This window comes from Emydura macquarii, unplaced genomic scaffold (assembly GCF_026122565.2).
Source record: "Emydura macquarii macquarii isolate MOO-44397 ecotype Brisbane River unplaced genomic scaffold, CSIRO-AGI_Emac_v2 contig_499, whole genome shotgun sequence".
In the NCBI taxonomy this organism is placed as follows: domain Eukaryota; kingdom Metazoa; phylum Chordata; order Testudines; family Chelidae; genus Emydura; species Emydura macquarii.
In genome coordinates, this window is record NW_027130636.1 from 8,319,578 (window position 1) to 8,339,168 (window position 19,591).

Here is a 19,591-nt window from a genome sequence, read left to right on the forward strand (position 1 = left end):
AAAAAAAATATCAATTATTTCCCCATGACTGTCTAACAGAATAAAAAGAAAAATTCTGCAGAACTTGGCAGTATTCCTAGTGCTCCTAGGAATGGGGTGGCGGGGGTATGATACAAAACCCATTAGAGTCAAAGAAAAGACTCTCACTCACTTCAGTGAACTTTGAATCAGGCCTATAGGACCTTCCATCACTAAGTTGCTGGTTCAGACTCAGCCCCAGTCAGTTCTGATTGATCCGATGACTGCTTATTTCCCGAGCTGAAATGGATTGATATTCTCAGTCCAGTTCCAAGTGGATAACCAATACATCACAGAAGCTACTACAATTAGCACTAATTAGCACACGTCAGTGTCTCAGCAGAGACACCAAAGACTAAACGGAGTTGGTGACTGAACCCAACTCACCCCCTAAGGATAGTTTCTTTCAGGTCAGGGTTTAGGCATGTGGGTGGAATTGCATAAAGAAGCTTATTCTGAAGATGCTTAGGCTATGCCTATTATGTCAATCAAGGACTTCAGGCTGTCAATCTGATAACTCTCTCACACACACATTCATTCACACACTCTCTCTCTCTCCCCCACACTCATTTACTTACTCACTCTTTCAAATAAAATACAAAAAATGTACAGTACTTGTAGGTCTTGATATACTAAGGAAAAGCCTGCATGTGAATTTCCATGATGATCAGTTTTTAAAAAATGTCTCTGTTCTAATGTCATTAGTTTCCCTTCCGGAAAAAAGTTATTTTATTCATACAGGCAACATGAAAGATCCCAAACCAAGTAGTCTCCAATATCCTTGTTCTCACCCCTCGGCACTAAAAAGCATATAAAAATTACACCTAACTTCCAATTCAAGAACTGACCAATCAAATGTCTGGTGCCAATTAAAATGATGAAAAACACCAGGTTTCCAACTAAAAGATTTGTAATAACTATCAATAACCAATGGCAGCTATTAATCACAGGTGGTCCAAAATCAGAAGCATGCAAACAGCTGAAGAATAAATAAACCATCATTTGTTGATCTTTAAATAATCTAGCACTGCATGAAGACAGTACATGACAATTATTGATTTATCTGAGCACTCTTAATCTGTCCCAGCCTGTGCTAAAGTACAGGCTGTTGAAATACCTGGCTGCACACCTGTCAAATCCATTTTTATTACAATGAGAATTTCATTAGAATCACTTCATGAGAGAATAAGTCATCAGGATTCTGAAGTCTTTTCTAATATCAGTCGACAACTCGGTCAAAAGAAACAACGTGGCTTTTATGCAAACAAAGATCTCTAACATTTCTTCCTCATCGCACCCTTGCATTCTCTCTCCTCACCCCTCCCACTGGATTAGAGGCAGGAGTTGCTGAAGGGGTAAGAATTTGTGTTCTGACACCTCTCTCATTAAAATATGTTCTTACATGTTCTCGGAAAGCAGGTGTGGAGTAACGTGCTGCTGGCAGACATTTGATATTTGTCTTTGCATTTTAATTGAGGAGAAGCAAAAGGGGCTCTTTCTAGGGGTCATACTGGGGAGGCGATTCAAATTGTTTAAGTTTTAATGATGGACAATCCCTAAATATACAGCTATATCTAGACACAGAGATAGAAACAGATTGGTATGGAATAAATAAACAATTTATATAAAGACAAGACCAATCCAAATGTAAAATAATGACTTATTTATAATTTATATTCCTCCCCTCACAAATTAATGCCAAAATATTCTTGTTGTCACCTGGCTGTGCTCTCCTCGCGTTATCATCTGTTCACGCCACATCCTGATCCCACTGAAGTCTATGAGAGTCTTGCCACTGACTTCAGTCTGAGCAGGATTGAGCTCTGGGAATTTCTCTTTCAAGACCTACTTGTACATAGTATAGTTTAGGGGCAGATCTTCTGTTAGAGATCATTCAACACAGATATAATTTCCAGACCTGTGAATTACCTCAACGGCCTTTAGTTTCCCTCCCTTCATGGGTCTCCTTCCCCACTGGTGTCAACTGGAGTCTTTTCTTAGTACTATGACCTAGAAACGATGCCAAGATGTCAACAATAGATTCACAATAGGTTGTGTAACTTATCCCCCAAGAATCTGAACCTATCCCAGTCAAATCAAAATCAGCAGTAAAAACATTTATCAAAAAATGCAGATTTTAACTTGGAATCAATGCACAGTTCAGTCATTTATCAGATGCAGAAATAAACGTAGAAAACACAGCTAAGAACAATTTAAAACAATTATTTTAATTACTATTAAGTAAAAACCACATGCCGGATCCTGTTCCCACTTTGATTATGTCAATGGAAGTTTTGCTATTGACATCAGTAGGAGTTCCCCCCCACCCTTATGTACAAACTCAGGCTAAAAATGGCAAAAATGCTTAGTACACAAAATAGCATTGTGTGGTGTGTCATTTTAATTAAAACAACCTTCCAGTTGGGTATACAGCATTTGATTTCAGTGGCAATGAGCTAATGCAATGGAACTGAAACTCCCCTTGAGAAATGCATTGTTACACCATAAGCACTGACATTTTAAGAAGGCGTTCATCAGGTATTATCCTGCAATTGTGGTTTATAGCAAGAAATGAACTCTGTGCTCCTCTGTGGCTATTTCCCTTTCTGAGTTCAGTCCATTTTTTGTTGATAAAACCGCCTGGCTCTTCCACAGCAAGCTCCTTGCCAGAACAACAATCTTTTAGAAATCTATCTATCATATCTAGTATGGAAATAGAATTCAAAGTTTTGCAATGCTCATGGTACAACCACACTAAGCAACTACTGCACTGAGACTCCCGGTCTCACTGTTTATCACTAGCATTTGCAAAGCAGACAGCAGATCCCTTGTCTTGTGGAGGAGATATGCACATTGAGAGAATACGACAGAAAACTGAGAACATATCATAATTCTCTGCATTCAAAGTGGCATTTGTTTATCTCATTTCCCTCCCCTCCTGAGCAGTGTCTAAGTCAATTATTGCAAAATTAATGATTTTTTTTAACAACTCTCATAGGGGCGGGGGTGCACATCCAATTTTCTTTTAAGACTCATGCAATTTAGAAAGGAATCAGTTTGGAAGAACTCTGACAAAAAGTGTTCCTTGTTATTTCATTTGTTTGTATGCTGTGGTGCAGTTCTAAATCTTTAAATGACGAGCATTGTACAGAAACTATCTGTAGACTGAGAGACGTAATCAATTAAAGGGACACCGTCAAGTAGGTGATCTAGTGGAGAGGGTCCCTGGGATTCCACTAGCTCTAAGTCTCCTCATGGTACACTCACATACTGATAACAGATTAAGCCTCTGATTCTATGCATTGCTTTAAATGTAGCGTTCATGATCACCTCACAACTTCCTCTCTTTCCACTAAGCCACGTACCCAAGTTTTGCTGGAACATTCCAAACCCACGAACAAAGTCAACCAGCTGCCATTTAAAAACAAGACCACAGGGCCAGAACCTGGTGCAAACCTGAGGGACAGAGAGAGACAGGAGGCAGCTTCAGTTGGAATAATTGAAAACTACACCAAACACTGCACAAAGCAAACTATTTTCCTCCTCCAAACAGGGGCCAGGGAGAAGTCAGGAAAAAAAGACACGTGCTCCGACCTTTTCCAAGCCGCAGGGGTCAGGGCAGCAGTAGAGCACCGGGAGCTATTTTGCCCCTCTGAAATGGTAGCAGAAGACTGAAGGGACCTTGAAAGCTCTTTAACAAGAGATGACATTGGTCCTCCACATTAAAGTGGGCCCCTACAAAAATTTGTCTCTTTACTAGACAGCCACCTTGTTCCCACTGATGTCAATGGCAAAAATCCCATTTGACATCATCGACACAGGATCAGGCCCTAGAATAAAAAGGAGAGTGTTTTTTGGGGACGCGGCCAGCTTTAGATACAAGCGTTTCCAGTACAGAGCAGCAATTAGCAGCACATGGAATCTGAGCTCACGGAAACAAAGGAAACTTCAAAAGAAAAGTCAGACTTACAGAATCTCTTACAAAAAACAATTGTTTGCTGTGAAGGAGATCGGAAATGCTAGAGAGCCAAGTTAGGGTTCCAAATATCAACATCCTTCTGAGCCGTAGAACATCCTTCTGAGCCATAGAACATCCTTCTGAGCCATAGAACAGGAAAAATAATTTTTAAAAAAAGCAGTCCTAAACTCCTGACACTAGAAACTGCCAACAACCCTGTAGCTACGTGAGAAGGTGTTACGGAATCTCCACAGGTAAAAACCAAAAAAACAACTACTTTGATGGCAATCGGATCATTGCTCATACTTTTCACTCTTTTTGGCAGAGCCCAAGCATGGGAAAAGATGAATTTTCAGAAAGCAATGGGCATTGAAATCAGTTTCTAACATTGACTATAGCCCTCCGTCACGTCTGCGTCACCTGCTATCACCGCGTCACCACCAGGCTGGTAGCAGTCAGAGATGGACATGGTCAGCCTGCAGCTAGCAGGTGTCAGTCAGATTACACTCTCACCATTGCCAGTTACAAATAATGGGCCCAGATCTGCTCCTGTTGAAGTCAATGGCAAAACTCTCATCGACTTCACCAGGAGAAGGATCAGGCCCATTGGCCTTAGGACCTTGAGTTGCAAATGTTCCCTTCTGAAATGCTGATTCCAAATAGAAAAAATAACCCCTTTTCCCTTTGAAGTCTGGCTTAAAAGGAAAATGACAATCTGCCACTCCGCTGTTGTGGGCTGAGGCTCCTCGGGCTTCAGTGGCTTTTACATACATTTTAAAGGCATTAAGAGCAGTAAAATAAGCACAAACCTCTCAGGTATTTTTCCTCTTCTTCCCTCCCATCCCCCAACACATTTATCATATTGTTATGAGACAGATGCCAGCACCTGGACACTGAGGTGGCCGGATGCCTTAGAAATATGGATGGATAGATGGGATAGATTTTTGGATGGATAATGAGGCCAGCTGATAAATATACAGGATATCATCAGACCTCCAGAGTGGCCTCTTGTGAGGACAGTTCGTTGGGCTGACGGCATGTGTAGGCGGAGATACTGATATGTGGCCAGATCCTTAACTGGTGCAGAGCACCCCTCCACAGGCAGACACCTTCTTGCTCTTTAGCATTTCATACAGCTGCTCTCACAGGCACTCTGTATGTTAACCTAAAATGTACTTTTCATGGGCTCTGACATTAAAAGTTCCTTATTTTGCTATTTATAATGGACCCCTGACTTCCTCCAGCCTTCCCTCACTTCACTGTATCTATGACCCACAGTTTCCATGCTATACACTATGTCACAACACCGGTGGAGCTACATGATTGACAGCAGCTAAAGTCTTGCTCTATAGCATGTCTCATCCTCAGAGCGAGGACGTAAAGCACCAGTAACACAGGTGGGGCCAGGACAGCACTGCTCTACCACCTTAAGCAGAAGCATGGGCTGCATTTTCTATCTGGCTTCACGTCCGGTCCCTGAGGCAGAGGAAAGCAGTCTCTTCACAGTGAGGGCTCAAGCCTTCTCCCTTTGACCTACCCTTCAGTTTTCCCACTGACTTCAAAGGGAGCAGGATCAGGCCCACAGTGGGGGAGAAACAGGTGGAGCAGAGGCAGAGCTTTTAACATCCCATGAAACCTGTGACTGAGGATAGGAACTTGATTCTTGAGGGACACCCACACGAGAGAGAGAACCACAAGTCAACATGTGACTGTTTCACTCTCCTATCTCTGCCTAGTCCTCTGGGGATCTGGGGAGAAAAGAGGGGAGGGGTGGAGAAGAAAAGATTTAAAAAAAAAAAAGGTTCAAGTGACTGTCTCTCTCTCACTAAGGTCCCTCAGAATCCTAAAATCAGCCGTTAGCAGGAGCACAGAGATTTTCCGTGAATTTCCTCCCTTTCTGGGATTGCCCTGTATCTTTAGAGGCACAGTCCTGATAGTGATAGCTACCTCTCTAAATGGTGCTCCTCCTCTAAAAAAGAAAGAGAAGTAAGAATGTTCTGTATGGCATACCTGGAGTCTCTCTCTCTCTTTCGTCAGGGTCTGCCCCTTCCCAAGGGAAGAGGAAAAATAGTCAGAAGGGAGAGACTTTCACTGAACAGCACCATCCCTAGCATTCTAAAAGCTTTATCACATCCCTGCAGCAAGACTAGTCTCATTGTGCGGATGCCAGATACCTAAAGCTCTCAGGTTGCTTTGCCAGTATTGTCCTCAGAGGAGCAACCCCGATCTGAGGTGCGTACATGCGCACATAAAGACATCCATAACTAACTGTTCTGCTCCCTTATCTCCACGAGGGTGGTGTGAACACCCCACCCCCTATGACAACTAATTTTTCTGCTCTCCTTTTCTCTGTAAAGGTGGTGTGAATATAAAATATCTATAAATGTAGCAAATGTAAATAACAATATTCTTTACTAACAGTCTCATATGAGTTGAATTTTCTTTTCCTCCTCTTCTTCCCTTCAAGCAAGGACTACCTGCCTCTGAAAAGCCAATTCAGCCCAGACCAGCACCAGCACAGCCTAGATCAGCAACAGCTGGACTAATGCCTGGAATTGAAAACAAAGCCTTGCTTTGGAAGATCGGGAGCTTTGAGGCACGCTTTCTAGATCACGTGTACGCTTATATCCTAGATTACTAGTGTGATCATATTTTAGAGAGGGATAGAGAAGGCTATTATTAGTATCTGTACCTAGAAGACTCTGCAGTGGAACATAAGATTGACTCCTGTGCAGTACAATTTTTAAACAGATTTTTTTTTAAAAAATCACTAGAAGGTGGACAACTTCAAATAAAGGGATGGTGCCTGAACATCAGCAGCCCTTCTACTGAAAACCCTCTACTTTAAAGTAACACACTTTTTCATCCCCTCTGGGAAAGGGGACATGGCAAAGTCATAGCATTTAAGGCCATAAAGGACCACCATATCATCTAGTGGTCTGTGACATACAGACACTCAGACTAAACACTATCTTCACACCAAGCCAACAACCAGAATTAGACCAAAGCATTACAGGCCTCAGGAGACTAAACTATTGTGTGCCTGTGACACGCTGTACACCATGTCACCCTTATAGTGTGATTTGTGATTCATGTTCACCCTTATAGAGTAACTGTGTATTGTCTAATGCAAAATATGTCATGTAAGATGTTTTTGGAGTGCTCATAGCATACTGAACATTATTGTTATGGTCGCATGTTACCTGCAACGTCATACATATGTACAGATATGAAACTGTGCTATGTCAGATCCCCAAATGTGTGTCTCACATGGTTTGAATAGATGCAGACAAACACAAAGCTGTGTTTCCATGCCCAGCAGAGGCATGCACACAGGAACAATGGACTGGCCTAAGCACCTGTGAGCACTTTGGCTCATTGTCAGACAGGGCCGATCCTCTGACCCCAGGGGGTGTTGCGGAAACTTGTTAAAAGCTGAGGCGTCTTTGTCTCAGGGCTCTCCCCTGGAATCTCTCTCCCAAGTGACATCAAGGACTGGCAAGTACCCACAGGGAGGGGGGGCCTGGTTGCAAGAGGCATCGCAATCAGCTGTGGGTAAGCTATCTTCACAGACTGCGAATCTACTGAAATATTAATCTTAGTTAGGATGCGAGTTATCTTTTAGTTAATTGTGACCAACTCCTTGACTTATTATTAATCCCTTGATTTATATTAATCTGATTTAGAATCACTTAAAATCTTGTTGTAGTCAATACATTTATTTGATTGTTTTATCTAAAACAATGCATGTGGATTGAATGTGTGCAGAGACCTCACTTAGAGTGACAGAGCTGGTGCATATCAATTTCTTTGATAAATTGACAGACAAATGTAAATGAGCTTTTGGGGTGCAGTGTACAGTACTGAACCCTGCAAGACAGCAGTTCCTGGGGTTGCATCTGGGACTGGGGGTGTTTGGTAGGTGTCTATCCCATGAGTGGTTGGCTAGAAGTGCTCCTTCACTAGGTCAGGGACGCAGGAGACTGGGCATGGCTGACCCAGGAGTGGGTGGTTCACACAGAAAAGCGGGGTGAGTCAGGGCCCAGGAGTGAGGAATTCAGGTAACACAGCTACACACCAGTCCAGTTTGCGGGGGGGGGGGGGGGGGGAAGGACGTCACAGTGCCACAGTCAGAGAATAGGAGACACCAAGGTGCACCAATGCAAAGGTCACTTGGCTACTGTATACAAGGAGAAAGGCACAACTGTGCAATACATAGCACCTCTTACTAGCACTGTGTCCACCCTACTTAGTTCTATGCACTCATAAGGCAGTGGGTACAAATGGAGACACAGCATTAAGGAATTAGGGGGATTTTGAGTTGTGGAAAACATATACAGGGGCAACGTTTCAGAGAAAGGAGGCAAGCTTTTCAATGAATGAGCCTGGTTGGATGAGTCAGGAAACGGTGAAGAACACAGGCTGGGGTTCAGATAGACCCACTCTGATTATTCACAATCCAGGCATATGAACTTGTACCGTTAGAACAAGGTTGTCAGGGACAGAAACAGCAACAGCAAAATCAGGCCAAGTAAGAGAACAATTTCCTCACATGCCTGCTGTGGGGAAACCCGCTGAGTACCTGGGGAAACGAATGGGTGGACTGGGGACTTTGTTAAAAGTTAGAAAGCATCTCCCATTTTCTCGACACCCTGCTACCTTAAACTTGGGGAGAGTAGACACATGTTCATTCTTCTACCAGGGAGGTGACCAATTCCATGTTTGGAGGTACCGAAGCATGGCAATGACAGCTGTGACAGCTTCGTTGTTGTAACACCACTTGGTATTTACCTAGAACTCTTCATGCAAGGATCTCAAAGCACTTTACAAAAGGGGCTATGTACCATTATCCACATCTTGCAAACGGGGAAACTAAAAGCCAGGCTACATATCTCTGCACAAAGATAACGAGCACCCAATCTCCCATTAAAATGAGTGGAAATAGCAGGTATTCTCCGCCTTTGAAAATGAGGCCATAATGTGACACATCCAAGCTCACAAGATGAATCAGTGGCCAGATCTGGAAGGCACACTGTCAGCCATTGCTTTGTACAAGTCTATGCCAGTCTTTCCCTTCAGTAATTAGCATCTTGGTATCTATTAAATAAGCCAAAACGTTCCCACCCTTTCAGATTAAAATTCTAGAAGAAACAGCTGCCAAGCTCACAGAAATAGAATGCTTCTAAAGCCTGCTGCTCTGTGTAATCATCTGAGTCATCATTTTGCATCTTCTTCACACAAACATGTTGTAATGAGCCCATGAGAACACCGTGAGTGAGCTGTAAGCATTATCAAGCGCATTATTCAAAAGACTGAAAAGACATGAACCATGTTTTCAAAATATCTTTCAAAGATCAGAAACTAAGCAGAGAATCTCAGCAATATTTCAGGTAATCGTAATGTTGAGTTTCATCAGCAGCGTAGAAAACTTGCATTACTGCTGCCCAGGCAATACATGTTTTGTGGAAAAAGAAAGGACTTCGGTGTCTACTGCGCTCAAACTTGTTCCTTGCAGAAGAACTTTAAAAAAAAAATCACAGAGCCAACAGGTTAAAGTTAAAAAGTGAGAATTATTATTGGGTGTAAACACACTATAGCATGAAAACTCATGTTGGCTTGGAGAAGAACACGGAACAGTCACTGTGCTGTTCAATACAACAAAACAACTGGGTTTTATTTAAAATGCCATTAAAATAGAGCTGAATGAATCACAGGTTCAGTTACCCACAATCAACATTTTGAAAAGGCCCTTAATGAGTTTCAGTTTGAACCAACTTTCCACTGGCTCCATCTCCCCGTCACTTCAGCCAATCAACTTCCTCCACCTTTCCATATTTAAGAGTAGAGCTATGTTGATTCCACCTCTTCCTACAAAAGGAGCAGATAATCAAAACCACTTAACCATGTGACATTTGCATTTCTCTATTATTTTCTATGACTCTGGTGCAGTTAACTCAAGCCGGTAGAATCTCAGATCTTCTGAAAAAGAGAGTCATTGATTTTCTACCATGAGGCGAAGATATGAGACATCCATTCATGTTTATCTACAATATTCGGATTATTTATAGAATGCCACTGGCGTGTATGGTATTTTGCCTTTTAAAAAACTGGCAGGTTTTTGTCCTTAGGTGTTCACAATCTAAATCAATATATGTGAAAAAAGAGACGTTAAAAAAAAGATGGAAAAAAATGGTGAAAACAAATACAAACCTTATAGCAGAGCTAATTCCTGGCATATGTCTGGCAAGAGAACATCAAGAGTATTGGGAAATGACTGGCAAAGAACCACCAGCATCCTGCAGCTCTTTTCTAGAGCATGGGGATAAAGCAGCCAGCACCTTCCCTGACACGGTTCGCCTGCTATCATCATCCACTCTCCAAGGATTAACCCTTCTAGCTCTTCTGCGGGGCAGACGTGTCATCACTTTGCAATGCAGCCAGTTTAGCTTTGCCAAACACCCACAAGATAGGGAGTTTCCATAGCACAAGGAGGACCCGTGAAATATGAAATAATAAAACTTGGCATTAACTTTTGCAGTTTTCCTGCTACTGACAAGAGATGAAGCGCTTGTATCTCTCACCACCATCCTTTGCCTGTTATCTGAGGAGCGCAGACCTCATAGGGCCATCTGCAAGGGCCTGGAATGGAAGTGATGCCATGGAGGTGTATCCGATCCTTAAGGGCTAATCATCCCCCAGTACAGCCAAACCATTCAAGCCCTGCCTTTAAATACCAACAGATAAATACAACAGGACAGCCTGGGCTTTATGTGCTGGGATCTGCAATAGTGGCCACAGAGAACTGAAACGTCACTTGCTGCCATGTTCTATAGATACTGTACCTTGCTGAATGTTTGTGGGAAATTTCACCTCAGTTGTTCTAGAAAGTGAAACACCTGCTTTTAAAGAGGGGAGTCAGGACTTTTTGATGGGAGAGATTACAAATGGGCTCTAAAACTGCTGGAGGCTTTATGTAATAGGCAGCCCTGGGACAGAACAGCAGGGTAGCCTGTGCTCATGTTTTACACTCATAAAAACAACTATACTGGTCAGATCAATGGTCCACCTGGCCGAGCAGCCAGTCTCTGATAGTGGCCAGTATCAGATCTTCAGGGGAGCTACAGAACAGGGCAGATGGAGCGATCCACTCCTGACTTCCCCTTCCAGTTTCTGGCAAGCAGAGGTTTAGGGTTGCCCTGAGCATGTTAGCCATTGATGCACCTATCCTTCATGAACTTAGCTAGTTCTTTTTTAAACCCAGTTATACTTTTACCATCACAACATCCTCTAGCAAGGAGTTCCACAGGTTAATTGTGCATTGTGTATAAAAATACTTCCTTTTGTTTGTATTAAACCTGCTACCTATTGATTTCATTGGGTGATCCCTGGTTTCTGTACTGTAGGAAAGGATAAATAAACACTTCTCTCTTCACTTTTTCCACACCATTCATGATTTTATAAACCTCTATCATGTCCCTCCATGTCCCTGTCTCTTTTTTAAGCTGAACTGCCCTAACCCTTTTAGTTTCTCCTTGTATGGAAGCTGTTCCGTAACTGTGATCATCTTTGTTGCCCTTCTCTGAATCTTTCCCAGTTCCTTTTAAGATTTTTTTGAGATGGGGCGACCAGAACTGGACAGAGTATTCAAGGTGTGGGCATACCATAGATTTATATAGTGGCATTATGATATTTTCTGTCTTATTTTCTCTCTCTTTCCCAATAGTTCTTAACATACCATTAAGTCTTTTTGACTTCAGCTGTAAATTGAGCTGAAGTCTTTAACGAACTATCCACGGTGACTCCAAGGTCTCTTTCCTGAGTGGTAACAGCTAATTTAGAACCTAATCACACATGTGCCTGTGTGGCTACAGGAGCTGCTAGAAATAAGTTATTTAAAGCACCAAGCAGCTGCACAGCAGTCTGGTCAGCCAGCCAGCCCGCCTGCACATTTGGTTTTGCCAGCACAAATTCAGGAAACGGCTGGCTCATTTGAAGCAGATGACACATTGGGAGAAGGTACACAAGAACTCTGGTTTGAAGCTGCAAGCTGGCTGCTTGGGTTTATTTCTCAAACATTTCACAGCAATGTAATAACAGATACAAATAATACAAGGGTGGCTTTACCGTGAGGCAATAGAAAACAGAAGAACTGCACTGTGAGAGAAATTTGCCTCAGAGCTATGCCACAATGTTCAAACCAGGTGTATGTTGCTGGTTATAGAGAGAAAGATGGAGCTAGAGAGAGACTTTCATACAGCACCTAGCACAATAGCGCCCTGGTCCCTAGTTGCTACCTCAATACAAACAAGAAATGATGGTATTTCTACCTGGCTCAAAAGTGAGGTTATCAAGAATCCTAAACCATGATGGGAGAACAGACAGTGTAAGGAAATGAAATTTTGACCTCTCTTAGATGTTATAATATGAGAGCAACAATGCCACCCTATGCTCAATGAAGGAATCACCTTCACTGGTAACTTTTATGGTTACAGGCAACATTCAAACTATTGAGGCAAGGCTGACTTTCCTGTCTCTACAGGGAAACTCGGAATTCTGGGGAGAAGGCCAATGGGGAGCTGGGAAAAAGAAAGACTATTTTTGTTGTTCACTCTGGCAGTGTGAGAAAATCCTTCACAAATTCCTCTTTGGACACCGCACACTATTCACCTATCCTGGTTCATCCCCAGGCAAGCTGCACCCTGTCCAACACCGACTGTGAGCTCTCTGAGGGAAAACCGGTCTTCTCTGTTACCTGTCTGTACAGCACCTAGCTCAATGGCCCTTGATCTTTGACTGAAGTTCTTAGTCACTATGATAATACAAATAATAAACATCACTCCCCAATGGAATATTCTGTTTCCTTGCACTGTATCTCCCTGCTGTTAGTTTCTACACTTTTTCATACGGCTGTTTATATTTTACTTGTTTAAATCTAACTTCCTAATTTTGCTTCCTTTCCCCCACATTATCAACATTATTTTTCCATATTGTGGTTTGTTTTTAATTCATTTCCCCTCAGCCCCACATCATCAGTCCAGGAATGGCAAGCACTAGGAACAAGTGTTGAGCCTCTGAGCAGCAACTGGCAGCCTCTCCCTAAGTCTTCCAAACACAAGACTTTCACCTGTTCAAATGAAGCACTCTTTGTGTCCCAGCAAATGCTATTTTGGGGCAGCTGCCAACCCCATAATGAAAGAAAAGAATCTTAGATAGAAGTGAGATATTCCTCCTCTTTGCACTGGCATGCAATGAAAAGAATGCATCAAGAGCATCCTTCCCCAGGAAGGATTATTTATCAATGATTACTGTACCTACTATTTCAAATGGACAATGAAACAATGGAGGAGGCTTGCACATGGAGTTTATAACTTAAATGGACACTTAGGTTTGTGCTAAGAGCTGAAACAGAAGTAAATACTGTACATTCATCGACAGAGAGGCTGCTGCAATGCACACCTACCATCCAAGCTTTCAGATATTTGTAATGTCTTAACAGGGGTAAGTGGGACCTCTCCCATATTGTACAAGCTCCATTTTACCATAAATAAGGAAATGCTTGGGAAGCGTGCTTGACTGAGCGTCACACAGAACCCAGTTCTCTATCCCCAGGCCAGATATAAAGCTGCCCTCGCTCTGACACAGAGTCTTCACTTCTGATCAGTCCTTTGTCTATCTGTGGACATTGCTGACAAGCGTATCGGCTGTGCATGTTACATGCACCCCCCGGTCTACTAGCCAATGGACTGGGACCTCCAAAATCATTTCGCAGAAGCTGCTGAACAGATGATAAATTTCTATCACTATCAAGGTGCAGTCATGCTTATACCAATAACCAAGGAATGGAAAAGCTTCATATCCCATTGCTCTGGTTCACAGTTTGTCGGGGTGACTATTCCTTCAAACCAAGGGTGATTTACAGTGAGTGTGAGGAGAAATAATGGTTATGCCAATTTCTGACAGTCTACTCGCTCTGGTATATGCAGTTCCTACTCCAAGCTGGCAGCTTCTATTCCACTTGCATCCCATCAGAACCTGTCCATGTACCTTTCAATCACAGCTAGAGTGGGTGCAAACAGTGCCTGCTGGGATACAAATGGCACAGGAACTGGCTGAAGTATGGGGATGATATGAGGTCTGGCAGCTGGTGGCAAGGGAAGAAATGCAACTTTGGCAAAGTCGGGAGGCAGCAGTCATTAGAAATCACAGAATCCTGCCTGTCGTGGAGTCAGAGACAGACTCTCTCTCCCCTCCTCAGAGAGTTGGGTCTGTAAAGCACTATCCTTTCCCCAGCATTGTCTGCATTGCATTTTAAGGGAAGGCCTTGTAACAGCTGTAATGAGGATGAAGAACACAAAGGTGATATGCACTTGTTTGTACTGCAAGCACAGACAAAACAGGTCAAAACCAAGAAAGTCACTGAGAGGTCAGGATCTCAGAGCTAAATCCTGCAATGAGTTTTCAGGTGGGGCCATATTCAATCGTGTGCAGCAGCTTGCAAGGTCAGAGAGACGGCTAGCTCCAAGAATACATACAAATAAACCTTCCAGTATTACTATTCACTGGGTGGTTATTGTTCACCTAATTAGATGTGCACCTTATGGAGGAAAACTAAGCACTGTGCACACTTAGAACATACTTATGGTCACTTACAATGTCACTGCTTATTAACAATTATTTTTCAAACTTAAACAACGATGATTCAGTGAGGGCTAGCCACATGATGGCTTTAGTTTAACAGAAATCAGCAACTTTTGTTGTTCGAGTGTAAAAAAAAAAAATCAAAACAATTTCTTAAAAGTACAAACAATATTATTTTATACTTGTCTAACTCAAACCGGTTCAGTGGGTTTTCTTTAGACTTTCTGAGCAAAACATCCATAACTGGTCTGAGCATGAAATTTCAGCTCAAAAGTTATTTTTAAAGAAAGTTCCTGGCTGAAAGAAGGTTTTCATCATCACCACCACCTCCACAACCCTCCTTCCTACAACATATTAAAAACAAAGCAACATAAAACATTTGTCATATCAAATGGTTGAAGAACTTGTTCAGAATTAAGGGGGTACTCTAAAAGCCTCTTTCCTTTTGGTTAATGGGGGAATCCAACAGATCACCTTGGGAATAAATTGAAAGAATCAAGTAATTTTCAGGTTAAACTTGCACCCTATCAGCAAGTCATTAAAAAAAAATCACATCTATGCTCTGATAAAAAGTATTGATGATTGTGTACAGTTTTATGGACCAGATTCTCAAATACATTATCCCTTATGCAGTCATTTACTCCTGTGCAAGAGAGTGCAAAACGCTACTAAAATCTGAGCGGTTGCATTTTATATCGACTGAACACAGGTGTAAATGTCCATGCAAGGTGAAAGGCAGTGGTGGAACAGGCCCTATGTTCTCTACATGACTGCTAATTACCAAGACATTTGTGAAGTAAAATTTACTCCTCAGCAGTTTAGTCTCCACACTACCTGTTCCATTCAGTGGTTCTACTAGAACTATGAAGAAAATTCTGGAAAAAACAGGTGAAACCTGCCTATTTGCGGATTTAATTACAAACTGAACACTGGGGGTGATTTTGCTGAGGTTTTTGATCTATTCAGCAAACCAGGCCAGTTTTATAAGTTTCATATGGATGCTGTTTATAAAATCATCAATCATCATCATCTTTAAAAAAAAATGAGTGGGTTCGATGAGTTTTGTTTTGAAGGACAAGTCATCCAAGCAGAAGGCATTTAGATCTGGAGAAGGAATGGAGAGAGAAGGAAGAGGAAGTACCTTCTCCATAAGTTCATGTTTTTATCAGCTGATCAGATTTGTCCCATCAAGAGGGTCATTTTCCACACAGTTTATCTGTACCTTGTTTGAAAAAGTGCTGCTGAAATTATTAAGAAAACTCAGAAGCATTGCAGTAGAATTAAACACTAAGACTTTAAAATCCACACTGTACATATGAAAGTGGGTAAAAACCAAAATATATCACTATAACACAAAATGATATTCCATTTAAAAAACCACTGGTGCTGAAAATGAATCAATTTATGAGCAGCTACGACTGCGTCTATGCAAGGAAAAGAGAAAAGGGAAACTCTAGGGACAAGGAAAAGGAAAGAGAAAACTTGTCAGCCACTCACCTTATTCCCTCAGACCCATCTAACCAGGACTAATGTTAGATTCAGGTGCACAGAGCTGAAACTCTCAGCAATTCAAAGGATTTATGAAAAAGTATTTTACTTTGCTCTCTATTAACATATACCATTTTCTTCTTTTATCTGTTGTAAGTGCCATGAGAGTGTGATGTTAATAAGATGTACAAAGGCTTTTGTGTAGCTGAAGAGTTTTATAGTACTTCATTGATAAATGAAAGCGTTTGTCACTGTTAGCACATTAATGTGTCTCTCTGAGATCTAAGTCTGGACTCGTCATATCAAATAATGCTGTCCTCTACCTAGCATTTTCTTTCCAGGAAATTAATTGGTATTTCAATTTTTACATTTTTAGTTTAGTCACACCCTGATCCTTATCCCTGCCAATTGCTATCTCCACATGAAGTATGCAAGTAATTTTATAAAATGGATTTTCCAGTTTTCATCGGTAGACCATGGAACAACTACATCTCATGACTTCTGTAAAAAGCTCGAATACTTTGTATGAATATGATAGCCTCCCTCCTGCTCTGAAAGGTTCCTCTTGTACCAGAGGATGCGTATGATTTTATCATACAAAACCATCATATCAATAGCATTACTTTAAATGTATAGAGCACCTTTCATCCCCAAAGATCCCAATGCACTTTACAAACTCAGCCTCTCTGTACACATGCTGTATAAATATATACTGTTTATATATAAATATATAAACAGACATAAGAATCATCCACCACTGAAATGCATCTCTTGCACGCATTCCCACAGCATGTTCTTTGCAAGTCAGTTTCCCATGCCTCACATCATATCACCATCAAGGAGGAAAATAACATGATGTGATTTAAAGGCATGGCGATATCCTTGCCAGGAAAGCACTGGGAATATACACAAGCAACCAAACAACTATACAGTCTGGATGACTAACGTTTCCCGGGCATCATGCCACATAGGTTAAACTGATGTAAAGTTTGATTTGTGGTGAGTTGCACCTCCATTCTCCTACTCTGTCAGTGTTTATAACAGCCCCAGTTTGCTATTTGGCAGATGACCCTCAGACAATTGTTTATATAAGTGAAAGATGTTCATTATCAACAATCCTGCCTGCCTAATGATGAAGGTTTAAAAAAAACAGCATAACAACCCAGTGCTAATTAGTAGTAAATAGGGTCCTGGAAATTTTAGGTGGGGGAAGGATGTCAGGGTGGATACAGAGGAGATTTGTCTCATGACCTACCTGAGACACTTTTTTGATAACGTCATTGCCCACGCTAAGCCCCTGTACATAGGAGCGCACTGCGATGAAGGCTCTAGTTGCCTTCAGCTTCAGGTCCCTTGGAACTTCTCCAAAGGGTTTGTGCTGCTCAGCGTGTTTCACCATGCAGTCCAGGTACTCGTCAGTGATGTGGTACTGGGGATTCATCAGCTTGAACAGGCGCTCCAGCAGGCGTGTCCAGAACTCATTGAGGGCCTCTTCCAGGTTGATGTTGGAGCCCCGGTAATAGCGTCGTAGCTCGCTGTACAAGTCCTTGAAGAGCTTGATGTTCTGACTGTACAGCTCTCCATACAAGCTAGGAAAAGTGTCATAGAGGGCCTTCTCTGACTTGTTCAATAAATCCTGGAAATAACCTGCAAAAAGAGGAAAAAGGGACGGTGACCGATCAGCTGAAGAACTAGAAATCTCTACTAGGCCAATCTAAAGACACCTACTTGGTAGCACCACCCAGTAGGCTGAGAAAGAGGATCCAAGGACAGCCTTTCCACTTATCTTCTGATTGATCTCCTCTCCCACCCACCATTTTAGGTCTTGATCTGTTGCTAAAAGGACAGAGGAAGGTATGCGCCACAACTGGCACATAAGAGTGGTCTGCCACCACCTTGCTCCTCCCCTCCATCAACATCTAGAAAAAACATCAAGGGCAAGCTCCTCCTCCAGTTGTATGTCCCTAAAATCTGCTGGGCCGCGTGCAGTGTTCTCATACTAGGCTTTCAGAGTCACATTTCTCCATGGTTAGTGCACGGCCAAGAACCCAATCAATCCAGCCAGGGCAGAAGTTAATGACCAGTGGGATACACATTGAAGTGCCCATAATCATACAAAGAAGTCCTACAGCAGCAATGAATGGTTATAGCAAATCGAAATTTCAGTAATCCTATTTCTGTCTGTTTAATTGCTCTGGGTAATGTACGTAAATTGCTGTTTAAATCAGTCTGACAAAGGGCTGCCAGGATGGAAGATGCTAAGAGCTCCTCTTCGATGCTGTCATTGCATGACAAGAACTCATATGCACAAGTTAACAATCCTGTTTCAGAGAATGCACCAGAATTAACTCACACACGTGCACACACAAAATTGTCCAAACAATTCTTGAAACCTGAATGCTTGCCTATAGTTTGAGAGATTCAAGACAAGTGGTTGATACAGTATAAAACATTTGTATTCAATAAAGGCTGCAAAGCAGAAATTATACTACCGTATTATCCCTGATCTCATTAGTAACAAATGACAGCTAATTTTATATTTCTTTCAAATTGTACTGCCATAGTGCTTCTGCAGTTAAAGCTGAGATAGTATTTTCTTTTAAAGAATTTGTAGGATACTAAACATTAAGGCCCCAAACAGCAAAGTACTTAAACAAGGACTTAACTTTAAGCACATGAGTAATCCACTCCTTATTAGCAAAGCATTTAAGCATGCGCTCACATGAGCAATAACTTTAATGTTGACCATCCAAGTGAGTAAAGCCATCAGCATTTGAGCCTCAAAAAGTAAACTGTTGCTAAGGATATGATTTGGTCATAGACATCATGGATTTCATGACTTTAATAGATGTCCCCATGTGGTGGGGCTCTGGCTTCAGCCCTGCCTTGACCATATCCTGATTTTGTACATTTTTACTACGGCTCTACCATTAATTTTGCCTAATTTTACCGTGACAAAATCGTATCCATACCTACTGCATAAACTCTCACTCATTTCCAGAAGACTTAAAAAAAATGATATTTTTTTCATTAATGCACAGAAAGCAGGGCTGTACATTTAAGTGAAGTTAGCTATACTAGACAGCCACACAATTGTCAGGCAAATAGGCAAAACTGGAAGTAGGACATTCTATAAACACATGACTCTAGGAAGATTTGGTAATAGATTTCAGCCACCATCAATTTCAGGAATTTTTTAATCCATTGAGGGAAAAAATTAATACAGTGTTAAAGATTGAAAGAACTAAAAGTTTTCTTTTAACAAATTATTGACATTAATTATATTAGGAAAAGCTTTCTAACTATAAGATCTAGAATAGACTTCCAAGGGAGATTGTGAAATCCCCATAACTGGAGGTTTTTAAGAACAGGTTAGACAAACACCTGTTAGGGATGGTCTAGGTTTACTTGGTCGTGTCTCAGCGCAGGAGAATGGATCAGATGACCTTTCGAGGTCCCTTCCAGCTGTACCCTACCATTTAGGGCAGC

At 41.8% G+C, this 19,591-nt stretch overlaps 1 protein-coding gene across 4 annotated transcripts in view; it reads right to left on the bottom strand.

Annotated features, from left to right (window-relative positions):
- The window catches only part of GPC1 (glypican 1), a 285,536-nt gene that overhangs the window by 34,135 nt on the left and 231,810 nt on the right, over positions 1-19,591 (bottom strand). For all 4 annotated transcript variants that reach the window (XM_067538898.1, XM_067538901.1, XM_067538900.1 and 1 more), the window contains exon 3: positions 17,358-17,749. In XM_067538898.1, the coding sequence (XP_067394999.1) occupies positions 17,358-17,749 (392 nt within the window). The remainder of the gene's footprint in view (positions 1-17,357; positions 17,750-19,591) is intronic.